At 51.0% G+C, this 15,256-nt stretch overlaps 1 protein-coding gene and 1 pseudogene across 4 annotated transcripts in view; both read right to left on the reverse strand.

The window, feature by feature from the left end:
- ABAT (4-aminobutyrate aminotransferase) overlaps positions 1-15,256 on the reverse strand; it is an 83,170-nt gene that overhangs the window by 30,949 nt on the left and 36,965 nt on the right. For all 4 annotated transcript variants that reach the window (XM_025860224.2, XM_025860222.2, XM_025860223.2 and 1 more), the window contains exon 2: positions 7,096-7,210. In XM_025860224.2, the coding sequence (XP_025716009.1) occupies positions 7,096-7,165 (70 nt within the window). In that variant the 5' untranslated portion in view covers positions 7,166-7,210. The remainder of the gene's footprint in view (positions 1-7,095; positions 7,211-15,256) is intronic.
- On the reverse strand, positions 1,448-5,684 carry LOC141374033 (zinc finger protein 106 pseudogene; annotated as a pseudogene).

A 15,256-nucleotide genomic window follows, 5' to 3' on the forward strand; every position in this document is an offset into this window, starting at 1 on the left:
ACGGTGTGCTAGGCTGGCCCTACCAAGGCGAACTCCCATCTACTGTTTTTATTTATCCACAACCCTCTCGAGAGATGGTTCTCAGGTTATAGATGAGGAGCAGACAGGTTAAGCAACTTTCCCAAGGCCACATAGCAAGTCAGTTGCAGAGCCAGGAATCGAACCCAGGTCCGATACTTTTGCTTTTCCTACTGTATCTCAATTGTGACTTTTTGTAGAGGACAATAACCAAATACCAACACAACAAATATTCTCTTGCATATTTTCTTTTACAGTGGGCTCCACGCCCAACGTGGGGCTTGAGCTCACAACCCTGAGATCGAGAGTCACACACTCTACAGACTCAGCCAGCCAGGTGTCCTCAAGTATTCTCTTAATGATGAAATATAATGATGATATATAAACCACAGAAGAAAACAACCAGATTTCCTTTCCTGGGATCTCTTATGACAAGTCACATGAGCAGAGGCGTCCATTCTTCAGGAATTCATGGTGAGCATACCCAGCAGCATCCCAAGCACTTTCCGTGGACTGTCTCACTTAAGCCTCACAACCCCCTGGGAGGTAGATGTTATGACCATTCCCATGTTACAGAGGAAGACACTGAAGCTCAGAAAGGTCAACTAGTTTGCCCAAGGTCACACAGCTGGTAAGCGGCTAAGCTGAGAATTTGTCCTTCAGACCTCTCCTTTCCCAAAGACTATCTTTCATCTCATCTAGTGCCGGGCTCTGAAATGAAACATTTGCAGCAAAACAACTCACTTCCTTCAAAGACAAATTCCTAGAGGAAAAAAGAAGCAAAGAAAGTTTGAATTAATATTGAACTACCCAGCATTTTCATTCCTGAACAAAGCAGCACAGCCAGGAGGCAGGTGTGTGCCTCAACACCTGAGACCCGCAAGGTGGGGGGGTCCATCCAGCCCCCTGGGTCTGATGACGATGCCTGCCACCCTCGGGGCCTCGCCAATCCAGAGTCAATGTTTAACTCCAAACTATAAAAACAGCTATCAAATGTTTTTACTGTTCTCTTGATCTTTAGAGTGAGAGTAATAAATGAATGCCAGTTTCCCAAACAGCAAGGGCTCTGTATGTGAGCCTGGCCAAAGTCAAAGTCAAGTTCAACTGGAGTTGTATGCTCTGCTTTTCTTTTAAAAAACCTTATCCTCCTTCCCCCCAAGTGTCCACCCTACTTATTATTTTTTTAACCAATTAAGATCTATAATATCTGGAGAATACTAGTAGCATAAATTACTACATGCTGTCCCAGAGAAGTATCATTCCTTAAAATCTGTTTAATTCTGATAAACCTCCAGTAAGAACTTCAAGTGTAACTTATCATCCCATAGAGGTGCCCAGACTCGCACTGGGGGTGAGCCTGGCTGGACACCACTTCCTCCCTGCTTCTCTGGGGAAGGGAAGACCACGGCCTCTGCGTGGGGCCGATGTGAAATTAGTTCAACTAATGACCTCCCAAGATGGGAGGCAAAAACTTCATGTATCAGTTTTGCTGTTATCCTCAGTACGTCATCCTGTGTGTCCTGTTGGATCCTTTCCTAGCTGTGAAAAGAGCACACTTCCTCCAGTGACATCTCAGGGTTTGAAAGTTTGGGTCCATGTGGTCAGCAAGCAGACACTGTGTTGAATGATCTACAAACACCAAATATCAGAGAGCAACCATGCCACCTTTTGACAGCGGTAATTCTGCATCGGATTTAGCCTCGCAGCCTGAATACTGGCATCATGTCGGCCGGGATAAATCATACTTTTAAGGGTGGTCATATAAATAATCATATCTCTGTGTTCTCCGTAAACTTGCAGTTGATTGTGGGTCTGTGACCCACAGGCACAAACTTCTCCAGGCACGAGGCCACCATCATTTTTCCTAGGATATTCCTACAGTCACTGTGTGATTGTGACTTTCACAGATCCATGTGAGGTCACCAATACAAATACTGTAGGCATAGGCTAACTGAGCTGGGCTGGAGCCACTGAACACAAGGTCACACACCACCTACGTGCAAAGGACGGTTTGCTGGGGCCCTCTGGAGGACTCCGAGGAGGAGTCCCTTCCGTGCATCTCATGGTCCAGGCACAAGACCCAACAATGAGCCACTTTGGAGGCACCTTCCTCAGCTGTGGCGAGACAGTTGACAGCCGGAGGACCATGGTGTTCAAAGACCTCGAGTCGTTTATTGTTCTTGATGAAGGTGACCACAGTGCCATTTGCCAGCCCTGCATAGAAGATTCGCTGTCTACTATGGCTCTTCCTGCTGTGGTTGCTCCACACGCCCTCGCATCTGAACACATAGCAGCCAATGGTGTGGCCACTGGAGCGAGTATAAAGGGTACCTTCCCAGTGGTTCCAGCATCAGGGGGCAGCTCACTTCGGAGGTACAGCCCTCACAGACACCACGCACTTCTGATTCACCAGCTAGAAGCTCGGACAGTGTTCTCTGCTGAACAGATAAGTTCTCAAGTATCTGAATTGCATTCTTCACAGTGGCTGGGTGCCCCTCACCGCGCCTTTTGTGACTCATCCTTATCTCTGGGCTCTGAGGTTATTTGTTTTGTTTTGTTTTTAAAGATTTTATTTATTTATTTGACAGAGAGAGACACAGCGAGAGAGGGAACACAAGCAGGGGGAGTGGGAGAGGGAGAAGCAGGCTTCCCGTGGAGCAGGGAGCCCGATGTGGGGCTCGATCCCAGGACCCTGGGATCATGACCTGAGCCGAAGGCAGAGCTTAACGACTGAGCCACCCAGGCACCCCTCTGAGGATATTTGTAAAGAGTTCTTTGATCCCTTCACGGAAGAGATCACCGTCTGAGTGTGTGCCACACTCACAGGGACACCATCCTTACAGCAAGCGCCAATTCATACATAGAGCTAACCTCATCACAACCACAACGACGCGTTTCTCATGAGTTTTGCTCTCTGGAGTCTCAAATACCCTTTTTAGAATGACTGTCTGGTTTCTCATCAGAAACCAGAGTCAGAAGAATCGATGGCCACTGCCTGAAACTGAGGATTAGGAGTTCCTAGGATTTCTCATCTCTGACGCTCTTGTTCTGGGCCACTTCTGCTGCCTTCCCACGTGGAGGCTGTGACTCTCCCCACTTAGGTTGACTTTCCTGTTTTTACTTCCCTTGCCGGGTGAGCAGTAAATACATCCTGTCCAGTGTCGCTGTTCTCAGGAACATGGGCAGCCCACAGAGCCTTCTTCTTCCTGAGTTTCTTTTTCCTCGTTTCCCCTCGTTCCAGCTGATATCGGAGTGGACTCTGCCTGTGTGCAGGCTGGTCAGCTGGAGGTGGGGCTCCTTCTCCAAGGGGGGTTTCTGATGCAAATGACAATCTTGGAAGACCCGCTACTGCCTTTGGGTGGCTCCTCAGCTTTTTCACCTATGCTTGGGGTGGGGGGGGCAGTTGATTACAAAGAGGGTACGTCTCCTCTGTTCCTGGGGTTTCCTTGCCCTGCGGAGATCCTCAGTTCTCAGCTAGGCTCCTGGCAAGCTTCTGTCAGCCCTGAGAAGGACGAGGTTGCAGTGACGGCTGGCTAAGCTGGACCACCGGCCCTGTTCTCTGTTAGCTCGCAGTCATTCCTCGGATGCACTGTAAGCCACGGCCTCGTGCAGTGACAGCTGGCTAAGCTGGACCACCGGCCCTGTTCTCTGTTAGCTCGCAGTCATTCCTCGGATGCACTGTAAGCCACGGCCTCGTGACACGGCACTCACGCTCTTGCATTCTCATCCTGTCCGGGAGATGTGGGTTCTCCTTTAACCTAAACAGAGGCGTCTGGAGCAGGAACACTGCCGCAGACTCGGAGAGCAGGGGATGTGGCGGCTCGGACAGGGACTCCTGTGGGTTGGGGACCCAGAGGCTGATCCATCCCCAGGAGCTCTCCATTCCTAAGACTGGCTGTCATTTTGCTCGGTGCCAGAGGCACAGCTGCCGTCTGTGTCTGCATCTGCCAAACTGAAGACCACAGGGCTGAGGATGAACTTGATGGAAGAGGGCTTCCTTCTCCGTCACTCTCCTGGGCATTCTGGTTCTCTAAGGGGGCAGGGAACTCTCCAGGCTGTTCAGGTCTTTTGCCAAATGCATCACAGGTATGGTATGGTCAGAGGAGAGTTGTGCACTATGTCACCTCTGAGTAGCAAAGTTCCAGCCCTTTCTCCTGTTCTTGGGAAGGCAGCACGCCACTGATTTTTTTTAACACACTCATGGAGGAAAATACCAACAATTACACCACCCAGAGGTAACCGCTTTGCTGTCTAGTCTCTCAGTCTCTGCACTCCATTTGCCAGGATAAGATTATCAATGATTTGGGGAGAGGGGCATGAAGCCATGCCATTGGGAGCACTGTCTCAGCCCTGAGCCACTGTGTCTAATAGCTTCACAGTGATCCGATGGGTGCAGACACCACACCAACACCTAAGCACAGTGGGTGTGGTGATGGGCTAAAGCACCCTCCTGCTCTCCCTCACTCCGGGGAAGCAGGTGCCATATTGTGAGCTGCTCTGTGGAGATGTCCATGTGGCCCCAAATCCAGCCAGAGCGACGGGAGTGAGCTCGGAAGCGGATCCCCCAGCTTCCACGGTGAGACTTCCGATGAGACCGCAGCCCTGGCTAGCTCAGCTGTACCCCCGTGAAAGACCTGGAGCCAGAACATCCAGCTAAGCTGCCCCCCAACCCAGATTCCTAATCCATACGAACCATGAAATAAATAAATAATTATATAAAATATTAAATAAAAAACATTATTTTAACTTGCTAAGTTTGGGGCTATTTGTCACAAGGCAATAAATAACTAATATAGAGGTTAAGGCTGCAAGTTTTGGGACCAGCCTGGCTCTCCATTCAAAGCCTGGTTCAGCCACTTGCTCACGCTGAGGCTCTGGGAAAGTGACATAATTTCTCCGAGTCTCCCTTTCCTCTCCCAGGGGACTAAATGGATTAAAGGTTAGCTATTGTTTTACAACGATTTCCTTATTGCCACTTGCCCAACAGCAGTGTAGGAGTGCACATATTCCCGAATCTTTGCCAACACTGTGGTTTAGTATTAAAAAACTCGTATCTATCAATCAACTCATCTATCATCATCTATCATACTAGATATGTCAAAGTGATAGGCCAAAAGAAAAGAAAAAAAATCTCACGGCATGGTTCTCTCCATCTGGCACAAGTGTGCCAAAAAAAGATTCAGCTCTGGCCAAGAAAATGCAGAGCTGTTAACTCCGATTTAGTCACATCTGTCTTGGTTTTTCATCATGCCTCCATGCTTGTAAAATGGGAGTTAGGCCACTCCCCCCCAATGGAAGCATAAACGAAGGGCTTTCACATGAATTGTTCACCTTCTGAGACAAGAAATGTGCAAAGCAGGGAGGACATCAGTACCACCCCCACTTTCCCGAAGAGAAACGGAGGCTCACAGTCCTGCCCACTGGTCAGGCTCACTTGGTGAAATAGGGCCCAGTAGTAGAAGTCTTGACCCACTGCTCTTTCCTGGTTCTCTCCTTGGGAAGGCTCCGATGTCCATGAGAATGACCTGCAAAGGTGGAGCCACGCGCTCTCTCGTCACTGGTGTATCCTCAGCGCCTGGCACAGTGCTTGGCACCCAGCAGGTGCTCCATAGTATTAGCTAGGGAGGACTCTCCCTCCTGCTTGGAGCACCCCGTACCTGCACCATTGGTCAGGTTTTGGTTTATTTTTAACATAATAATGGGTCAGCATCAATATGCTTCTCTTATAATTGCGTAAAACAAAACAAAACCTCAAAACCTAACTCCTCGAGGCTACGGAGGTCAGGAACAAGGGAACACAGGAACTGTCACAAGCCAGAGGAGACGACATGACAACACAGTGCGCTGCGGGAACTGGGGCTGGATCCTGGGATCCAGAAAGAGGCATCAAGGGAAAGGCTGGTAAAATCCAAAGAGAAGTCTGGAGTTTGGTTAACAGTAAAATATAAGGCCAGCTTCTTCGTTTTCGACAAATGCATCCCGGTGATGTAAGATTTTAACCGTGGGGAACGTCGTGGCACAGGGGACCTCTCTGGACTAGCTTAGTAATTTCTCTGTACTTGTAAAATCAGCCCAAATTAAAAGGTTTATTTGAAAACAAAACCTGCTAATACTCCTGTGGGAGAGAGAACACACCTGCTCTTTATCCTACCCAGGGTATAAACACCTGCGGTCTACATGCCAACCAAGGCCACGGCCAGCACTTTGTCTTCAGAAGGCAGATGAGACCAATAAGGAAAGGACACCACGATGACAATCACGGGGCTCTGGGAGAACTGAGACAGGCTTGGCGGGGGGATGTAGGGTTCCTCTAAGGGGGTTACCGCTAGCCCCTCTCTCCCCCAGAGCCCCAGGGAGGCACATGGGGGAGGGACGATAACCCAGTGTTTGCAGCTAGACGGACTTTGCTTCTCTGAGGCTTGGCTTTCTCACCTGCAAAATGGGATTCATGCGTGCCTTCCGGTGGGGCTACTGGGAAGGAGGTCTCACAGGATCCTGCAAGCTGATGAGGCTGGCCTGGCCGAGCTGCCCACACTCAGTGAGGCAGAGAGAAACAGAAGCCCCGGAGAGACGGTGAGACATGGCCGCGGAGTGGGCGATGTTGCAGGCCAGCAGGGTTGGGTGGGTGCAGGTGAGGGAGAGTGCGGTGGGGGTAGCCGCCTCCTATCCAGTACCCTGGACACCCACTTGGCCTTTAGGTCAATCACAAGGATGCTTGTAGCCTTATTTCTTGGCAGCAAGCTCAGCTATATGTTTTCCCCAACAGTCCCTGTGAGGACAGGCCGGACCCTTCCGGCTGCTGGGGCCGCCACTCCAGGCAAGCAATGTGGCTCTAGGCCGGATCAGCTTCCTGTCCACCACAGAGCTGTTCATGCAGGGACAGGAGCATGTGGCCGAGACGGGAGATGGAAGAGGGTGATGGGGACAGTTTTAGTGTGTGTGAGGGGGAGACAGCCCCAGAAATACTGGCTGGCCAGCCCGTTAACCCCCAAGGGCTCTCCCAGTCCAAGAATCCCCAGTCTGGACTGTGTTTCCCATCGGGACCAGTTCTTGCCAAGACCCCCCTCCACGGCTTACTGGGCACGAGCAGGCTGTAGTTGTGCTGGAAGGTGCAGGCCAGCCGCCGGCTGAGCAACATGAAGGCCATGATCCTCTCCTCCAGGAACAGAGGCCCCCTTCACACGCTTCCACCCTGGAAGAAACCAGAAATGCATAGTCAGGCCAGCCAGGAACACTTCCCTGCCATTTCCCACGTAGTTTCTTCTGACATCACATCCTTTGCTTTCATACTGGGGATACACTTTAAAAACTGAAGGCCGGGGGCACCTGGCTGGCTCAGCTGGAGGAGCATGTGAATCTTGATCTCTGGGTCACGGGTTTGAGACCCATATTAGTTGTAGAGATTCCTTCAATAAAAGTGTTTTCATTTGACTTTGACCACACCCCAGGCAGGATCATTGTGCGCATTTTCTAGGTGGAAAAGCAGAGCAAGGGGACAGAGCTGGCTTGAGATCCCTCTGCAGGCCAGCTGACCAGCTCAGTGCATCATCCACCTGGGACAAGCCAGCCCAATCTGTGAGATGGGAGGGCTCAGATGGAAGATTCAGAGCAGATGCAGTGGCCACATGACACAGGAGGCTGGGAGCCCCGAGCCCCGCTGCCCTGTCCCCACACGGAACACTGATCCCCAGCGCTGTCTGGGAATCCCAGGACCCCATGCAGTGCCTGGTGGCCCGTTTTGGGGAGTGCCTATTTCCAGTGTGACCAACCTTCTCAAGTTTGGTGGAGACGGAGGGGGTGCCCTGGATGTGGAACTTCGCTTTGGAACCCCGGGAGTGAGGGTTCTCAGCTCCAGCGCCCCCTGTATGTTGATTCCCTCCAGACCCCTCCCAAGCCCTGCCGTCCCAGGCTGGACCTGCCAGTAGCCCATTGCTTTGTGGTCCTGAAGCAACAGCACCCCCTTCGTTTTCTTTTTATCACCTCCCCCACCCCCGTCCCAGGCCACCATTCAAGTGTGTTCCCCCTGCATCTTTTGGTTTGTGGGTTTTCTTGCTAGATCTGGAGTGTGTATTTTTGGTTGTATTGTGCTGGATCTCCGAACAGTGCTGGAGCCATTCACGTCTCACAACTCGTGGACCCTGTTTCCTGAGTCCTTTCTGCACGCTGCACGCTGCGCTAAACTCTTTGCACAGGGCACTATTAATACTCATTATCGTTATGAGTGCCCACACGCTTTGTGGTCCTGTCTTTACAGACGGGGACACTGAGGCACAGAGAGGTTCATGGTGGGTCTGAAAACAGATCTGTCTGTCCCCAGAGTCGCTGAGCCCTAACACTTCGTAGATGTCCACCCATTCGCGCTGCAACAAAGCACAGAGGCAGTGCCACCTAGGGGCGGCGGCGGGCTTAGCAGCACGGGTGAGCACGTGGGCGGGTGTCTGGCACCAAGCTCGGGACGATGTGTTGGCAGTGCTCCCAACCCAGTACCCCAGAGCTAATGGGACATGGAGCTGTATTTTTAGAAGCAGAGACTAAACAAAGGAGGGTGGTGTTGGCACTGGTTTAAGGACTCACTCATTCCATGAACATTCATGGTGTACCTACTAGGTGCCCCCCTCACCAACTTCCCCCCTGTGGGCACTGGGCACAGGGCGCAGGGATCAGTCAAGTGCAGTGCTTGCCTTCCAAGCATGACCATGTCCTGAGCACCTGGAGGTGCCACAGACACCACCCTGTTTCATCCCCAGAGCCCCAGGAGATGAATGGCTATGTCATTATCCACTCTTCACAGATGAGGCAACTGAGGTGCTCCTGGGAAGTGGGTGCAGGAGGTAGCGTTGGGGTGTCCGTTCAGCACACTGTGCCTCCCTGCTCTCAGAAACTTCCTCCTCTGTCTACAGGGGTGCAGACCCAGCAGCCCTGTCCATGCTGTGTGAACCTCTGGCCGCAGCTGACTGGACGGGGACAGGCCAGAGTCCCGGGAGCTGTGGGGTCCACACCTCCTCCCCCAGGAGAGGAGCCGGCATGCAGAACAGTGTGCAACAGAGAAGCAGCTGCAAGAGAGGACGGAGGTCCTGGACACAGAGGCTCCCTGGTTCCACCTCAAGCCTGCAGCCCAACCTGGCCATGAGTGCACCACTCACTTCTGAACCTGCTGGGACCAACCTGAGTCCCCCATATCCCTGGGGGTGAGCCGGTGTGGCGGGGGAGGGCCAGGAGTGTCAGGATCATAGATGTCCCTCCAAATGGAAGGACTGGGGCAGAAGTGTTCCCATCCCACTGGTCCAGAAGAAAGCTCCCTCCACCTTCCTTTCCACACACCCCCCCCTTTTAGCTTGCTTGAGTATCTGGGTTTCTTTTGCTTACAGAGTCCAGCTAATAGCACAGTTAGAGAATCAGACTGGGCCCCACATCTTGGGAGTGCACTGGGAGTGCCTGCCTAGGGCTCTCCTCCTCAGTCACCAGCCAGCAGGTGCAGGGTGGCTAAGGATAAAGTCTCTCCTGGTGGGGGCTCTGGGAGGCGTCCCAGGAGGAAGTGACTGTAGTCTGAGGGAGCAGGGTACGGTTCTGAAGGGCGCTTTATCCCCCTCAATGTGCTCAGCCATCCAGCAGGGAGGGAGATGAGGACGTGGAATTTTGGAGGGGTTATGTATTTGGCCTTGGTTACAGGAATGCCTGGGACTGTCTGAGCCCAAAGCCCTTGCTTTTACCCATGACAACATCAATTAACTCAGCGAATAACAAAACACCTCACCATAGTAGATACTGGGGCTTGATGAATACAAATGATCTAGTTCAGAGAGGAAATTGTGTTGCCTTTCAGCAGAGGAAATGTTATTGAGGAGAGCATGGGTCTGGAACATGTGACCATAAATTGACTGAGAAACCATACTCTTTCCTTGATAACTCAATGTTTTTTTTTTTTTTTTTAAATCTATTCCAGCAGCATATCCAACTTGAAGCAAGCCTGTTCATTTAGCAGCACGGTGACTATGCAGAACCAGCGGCTGCTCTCATTTAAAACCATTTGTCTCAAACAGGAGCACTTCAGACTCCCCACAATTTAATTTCCATTAAACTTGTGTTTGAAAATGCGAGAATCTCCGAGAATGCACATATTAACATCTAAATGCTCTGCAAAAGTGAGAGTCACACCTGCACACTTTCAATTACAAAGTGTCACAACGGGAAATACATGGCGGTGACATTTCGGTGGCCTGCAGTTGAAATTGACCTTATAACAAAACCTGATCTCTATCAGACGTGAATTCTTAGCACAATATGCTTCCAACAATCAGAAGAGTTGATGTCATGTGCTCACTTTCTCTAGTCCACTAATTCAATCAACAAAAATTAATTAGGTGCCTGTTACAGGCAAGGCACTGCATTATGTAGGTATTGAGATGGGTAAAACACTCCTCTCTTTCTGAAGCTCATAATTTAGTGGCAGAGGGACGAGGGGAGAGAATAGGAGAATTTAATGCACTAGGCTGCTTTCCCCTTCATGTCAATAAATCCTTAAAATAACCTGGCAAGCAAGATATGTATATAAAAATTTTCCAGTTCACTGTCAACGAGTAATTCTGTACAAGACAGGATGAAATCATGACTTTTGCTGGTACAAATACACAAGGTGCTGTGGAAACGCAGAGAGAGATTCATTCTGGTGGGGATTATGATGCCAGTGAGGTGTCACCCGAGCTGCACCTTCAAAGGTGAGCAGATTTTTGGAAGCCACAGAGGAAAGGGGAGGTACCTCCAGCAAATGCTCAGGGGTGATGAGACGCAGAACGGGCAAGAGTCGGGTGCATGGTGAGGACGGCCAGGACACGAAATCACAGGGGAAGGGAAGGTGGAAGAGGACGCACAGGGTCGGCTGGAGACCCCCTCAATGTGGGGGGGGGCAGCTCTTCCATCTTATTCAGAAGGGTCCTGCTCAGCCAGGTCCGGGGGAGGGGTGCATGGAACAAGCCACATGTCAGTGAGATTCTGGGGTCACTGTGAGCTGAGGAGGGGGGCTCCCAAGCCTTGTTGGAGGGCACCTACTGGGGTGAGGGTTGAGAGGGAGGAAGGAGCCAGAGACCAGCTTCTAAATCCCTAGCCTTTAAGACTTATGGGTTCCTCGAAAAGTTAAATATAGCATTACCACACAGCTCAGCAATTCCACTCCTTTTGTTGTTGTTGGTTTTTTTTTTAGCAGGCTCCATGCCCAGTGCAGAGCCCAATGCGGGGCTCGAACTCACATGAGATCAAGACCTGAGCTGAGACCAAGAGTCAGATGCTCAATTGACTGAGCCACCCAGGCACGCCCAGCAATCCACTCCTAAGTGTACACCCCAAAGAATGCCAAATAGGAGCTCAAACAGATACACGTACACACACGTTGATATCAGCACCATCCACAATACCAAAGATGGAAGCCACCAAAGTGTACATCAACGGCTGAACGGGTAAGCCGCATGGGGTCTGTCCACACCACAGAGTCCTTCATAATAACGAATGATGTGCTGATAGATGCTACAAAGTGGATGAACCGCAAAAACATGATGCTCAGTGCAAGAATCCAGACACGAAGGGCCACACACGGCTTCCATTTGCATGGAATGTCTAGAACAGGCACAACCAAAGAGACAGAAAGCAAGTGAGTGGTTGCAAGAACCGGGGAGAGGGGCCAGTGGGGATGACTGTCTAATGGGGTTTCTGTTCGGGATGACGAGAAAGTTCTGGAGCTGGTGGTGATGTCTGCCTCAATGTGCCTGAATGTGCCAAAGGCACCGAGTTATTCACTTACAATGGTTCTTGGGTAATCTTGTTTTATGTGAATTTGACCGCAATAAAAAAAACAAAAGCAAACAAGAGAATTATGGAGCTGGCCCTCCCCTTTTAGAGATGGGAGACAAGACAAGGGTGTGAGGTCATGCAGGCCTGTGTTTGAGTGCCTGCCTGCTACAGCTTGTCATTTACCCTGCTTGCTTCAGTCATTCCCTTAGCAGATACCAGTGCACCCCGCCATATGCCAGGGCTGTGTGTAGGTGCTGGTGATGAACCAGTGACAAAGATCAAGATTAAACAGAGCTGAGATAGATTAGTGATGTCTGTCATGGGCCCTGTAATAGACACTACAGATATGTGTGCAGTGCCTGCAGCCTGGGCTTCAGCTCTAAAGCTCACTGTCTTATGTAACTGTCTAACAGAGCAGAACTTACAAAAACACTCTGAGCCTGAGTCCTTATTTACGGCGTGGGGAGGGCGATGCCTCTCTTACTGGTTGTGCTAGGAATTAGGCACAACTGATGTGAACAGCCTGGCGGATCATAGGCTCTTCAGACATTTGAGTTTCCCCTGTCTCTGACTTGTCCCCCCCTTTTGTATTTTCTGCCAATGATGCAGTGCTTGATTCTAGAGCTCTGTGGTCTGAGGTCCATGGATGTTTCTGGGGTCACCAAGGAAAGGGGCCCAACAGAAGGCAGACTCTTCCTGGGGACATGCTCTGGAGCCTCTCAGATGCAAGGCAGTTACAAAGGAAGGCTCCCCTTCCCCCGCCACAGTGACGTAGGGAGCTGGGTGCCCAGGGGTCCTGCTTGGGGGCAAGTCCCTAAACTGCTCTGGCACGAACCGCATCATCTCGCCTGAACTGGAGCACTGATACCCTCGGTGCTCTCCTGGCTTCTTCTCTTGCTTTCCTTGCATTATTTTCTACTTGGTTCCCAACCTTTTTAAGGATAATTCATCTCACATCACTACTGCCTGAAACACTCCAATCATACTTAGAAAAATGCAAACCCCAAGAGAGAGGGGATCAGGCTTTTCTTGTTCTCCATGGTACCCAGAGCTCAGCGCAGTTCCCGGGTCAATTTATGCAATGAGTGAACTCAACACGTCTGAGCTGTGAAACGGGGACAGCAACACCTGCCCTTTTAAAAAGGTCCATTGGAGGACTCATGAAAATTAGTGTGCAGGTCTGAAATTTGTGTTAAAACAACAATTTAACAATAATATTCCCCTCTGCCCATGTCTGGAGTCATCGTGTACATGACTGTCCACCGCAGCCCTTGCTTGGCTCAGAAGCCAAAGACATGTGCCTCTCCTGGCCTCAGTTTCCCCTCATGTTGGATTCCATAGTTTCCACGGCCCCTCCTGACCCCGAAAACCATCTGGCCGGTGTGCCGAGAAGTCCACTGCATTGCCACCGAGGTGGTGTGAGCATCTATGTCTCTGCTCTGTCCCCCATGCCCTGTGCGATCTGCACATCTGGAGACACATATCAGTCTGGTGTCAAAGGCAGGCTAGCATCACAGAGGGATGTCCTTCCTTGACATGATCAGACCTGAAAGGGAAACTTAAATCAACATAAACTAAACAGAATAGGATCTATCCGAGTGCATGGCAGGCGAGGGTAATTTTTGTTTGAGGCATGCAGGACACCTGCAAGAAATGCTCTTTCTTACTGTGTGTCTCGGTCAAAACAAGTTGCAAACCCTGGTGCAACCAGACAGTGAGCCCTCCAGGCCCACTCACCTCTCCCCAGCCCGTTTTCTTTAATTAAAATGCTAATTACTTCTCTCTGCTCCCTCTTATCTGCCTCGTGCATTCAGAGGGTGGGATGGGATGGGGAGAGGCCAGGGCAGTGTTTAAATCAATGGGGTAAGGGAATTCAGGGAAAGCCCCCCCCCCCAAAAATGCTCTGGAGGAAGAAGAAAAGTCATCAAAGCATTGGCAGCTGTTTATTGCTTACTTGCTACACGCGATGTACCTTCACGTGTAATTTCAGCCTTCTGCAGGATGGCAGGCTCAGAAGGTTGATGGGCTCCTCCAGGGTCTCCGAGCTCAGAGCCAGTGGTTCTTACCCTTGGCCGCGTGTGAGAATCTCCAGGAGCATAACACCTACGGCCGGCCCCAGCCAGCACAACTAACCAGAGTCTCACGGGTGTGACACAGGCACTGGTGAAGCCCCCGAGGGGAGGCTGAGAACTACTGTCTTTAGAGGTGGATGGTGGACCCTGCACTTGACCCAGGACTGCATGATCCCTATCTCTCTGGAAATGAAGAGTTGCTGACTTTGAGAGTTAAACATCTCAAAAATACAGGGAGAAAGCAGCCCATGGTGGCCTCTTGGAGAGGTGGGGTGCAGGGTGCTGAATGTGAAACCAGACTCCTCTACTTGCTGTGTGACCTTGGGCGTGTTAAACAACCTCTCTGTGCTCCATTTCCCTCATCTGTAAAATGGGGATAATACCCCTTGAACCTAACTCATGGGCTAGCAGAGTGTGAACCGAGACATGAGACTTGGGTCCCTGCTGTATCTCCAGCCCCAGAGCAGTGCCTGGCTGCAAACAATCATTGAATAAATAGTAAGTGCTCCATAAATGTCCTGAAGATGGTGTCTGACTCACCTCTCCACTACGCTGCCTCGCAGGCCCTATGAACACAAAATCTCTGCATGAGTCATTGGCTAGAAATGGACCCCCAGGCCTCTCTGGGGCCCCAAAAGAGGCTCTGTCTCTCATTCTCATATCTGCTCTCCGGGCCAAGACAAAAGAGCTGGCTGAGGCCTGGGACGTTCCTTTCCCGTCTGCAGCCCCGGCTGTCTGTTGGCTTTTCTGCAGACTCAATGGGACACAATGACACACATAGCCAAGTGCGCCTCTGTTGTCAGGGCCAAGGGTCGCCATGGCAACCAACAAAGCCAGAGCCCTGGGCCTGTGCAGATGGCTAGCAGGGCCCCATTCACGGGGCTGTGATGGATGGCGCTGGGAAAGAAGGCTTTATCTCGGACCTGGCTTCCCTCCTCCAGTGCCAGATCCTGCAGCCTCCCTTGGCTGTATTCGCAGCATGGGCTCCAGCCCTCTCTCCCTGCACGCATGATGTTCTATGACCTGCCTCTTGCAGCATCATGCAATCATCGGTGACTCGTACAAGGGGAGGGTGATACTCTTCTTGGAAACGCGCAAATGTTGACTTCTATGAAAGGCAGAGGAGCAGCTGAGAAAGTCATATGGGTCAGAAATGGGGTCCAGAGGTGCCATATTCTAGCTTGATGATTCTGGACCTGTTGCACAACTCACTGGGGCCTCAGGTTCCCCATCTGTGAAATGGGAAGAATGAAAGCTACCCATGAGGCATGAGCGCTTTGGTGCTAGAAGGCAGGTAGCCCCTAGCCCGTGAACAGGGTAAAGGGGAAAAAGAACAGACAAGGAATCAAATGCAAGCCTTCCGAATGGGGAGACAGACAGCCTTT

The sequence above is a fragment of the Callorhinus ursinus genome, unplaced genomic scaffold, assembly GCF_003265705.2.
Source record: "Callorhinus ursinus isolate GAN/ISIS: 27379988/994484 unplaced genomic scaffold, GSC_fseal_2.0 scaffold13, whole genome shotgun sequence".
Taxonomy (NCBI): Eukaryota; Metazoa; Chordata; class Mammalia; order Carnivora; family Otariidae; genus Callorhinus; species Callorhinus ursinus.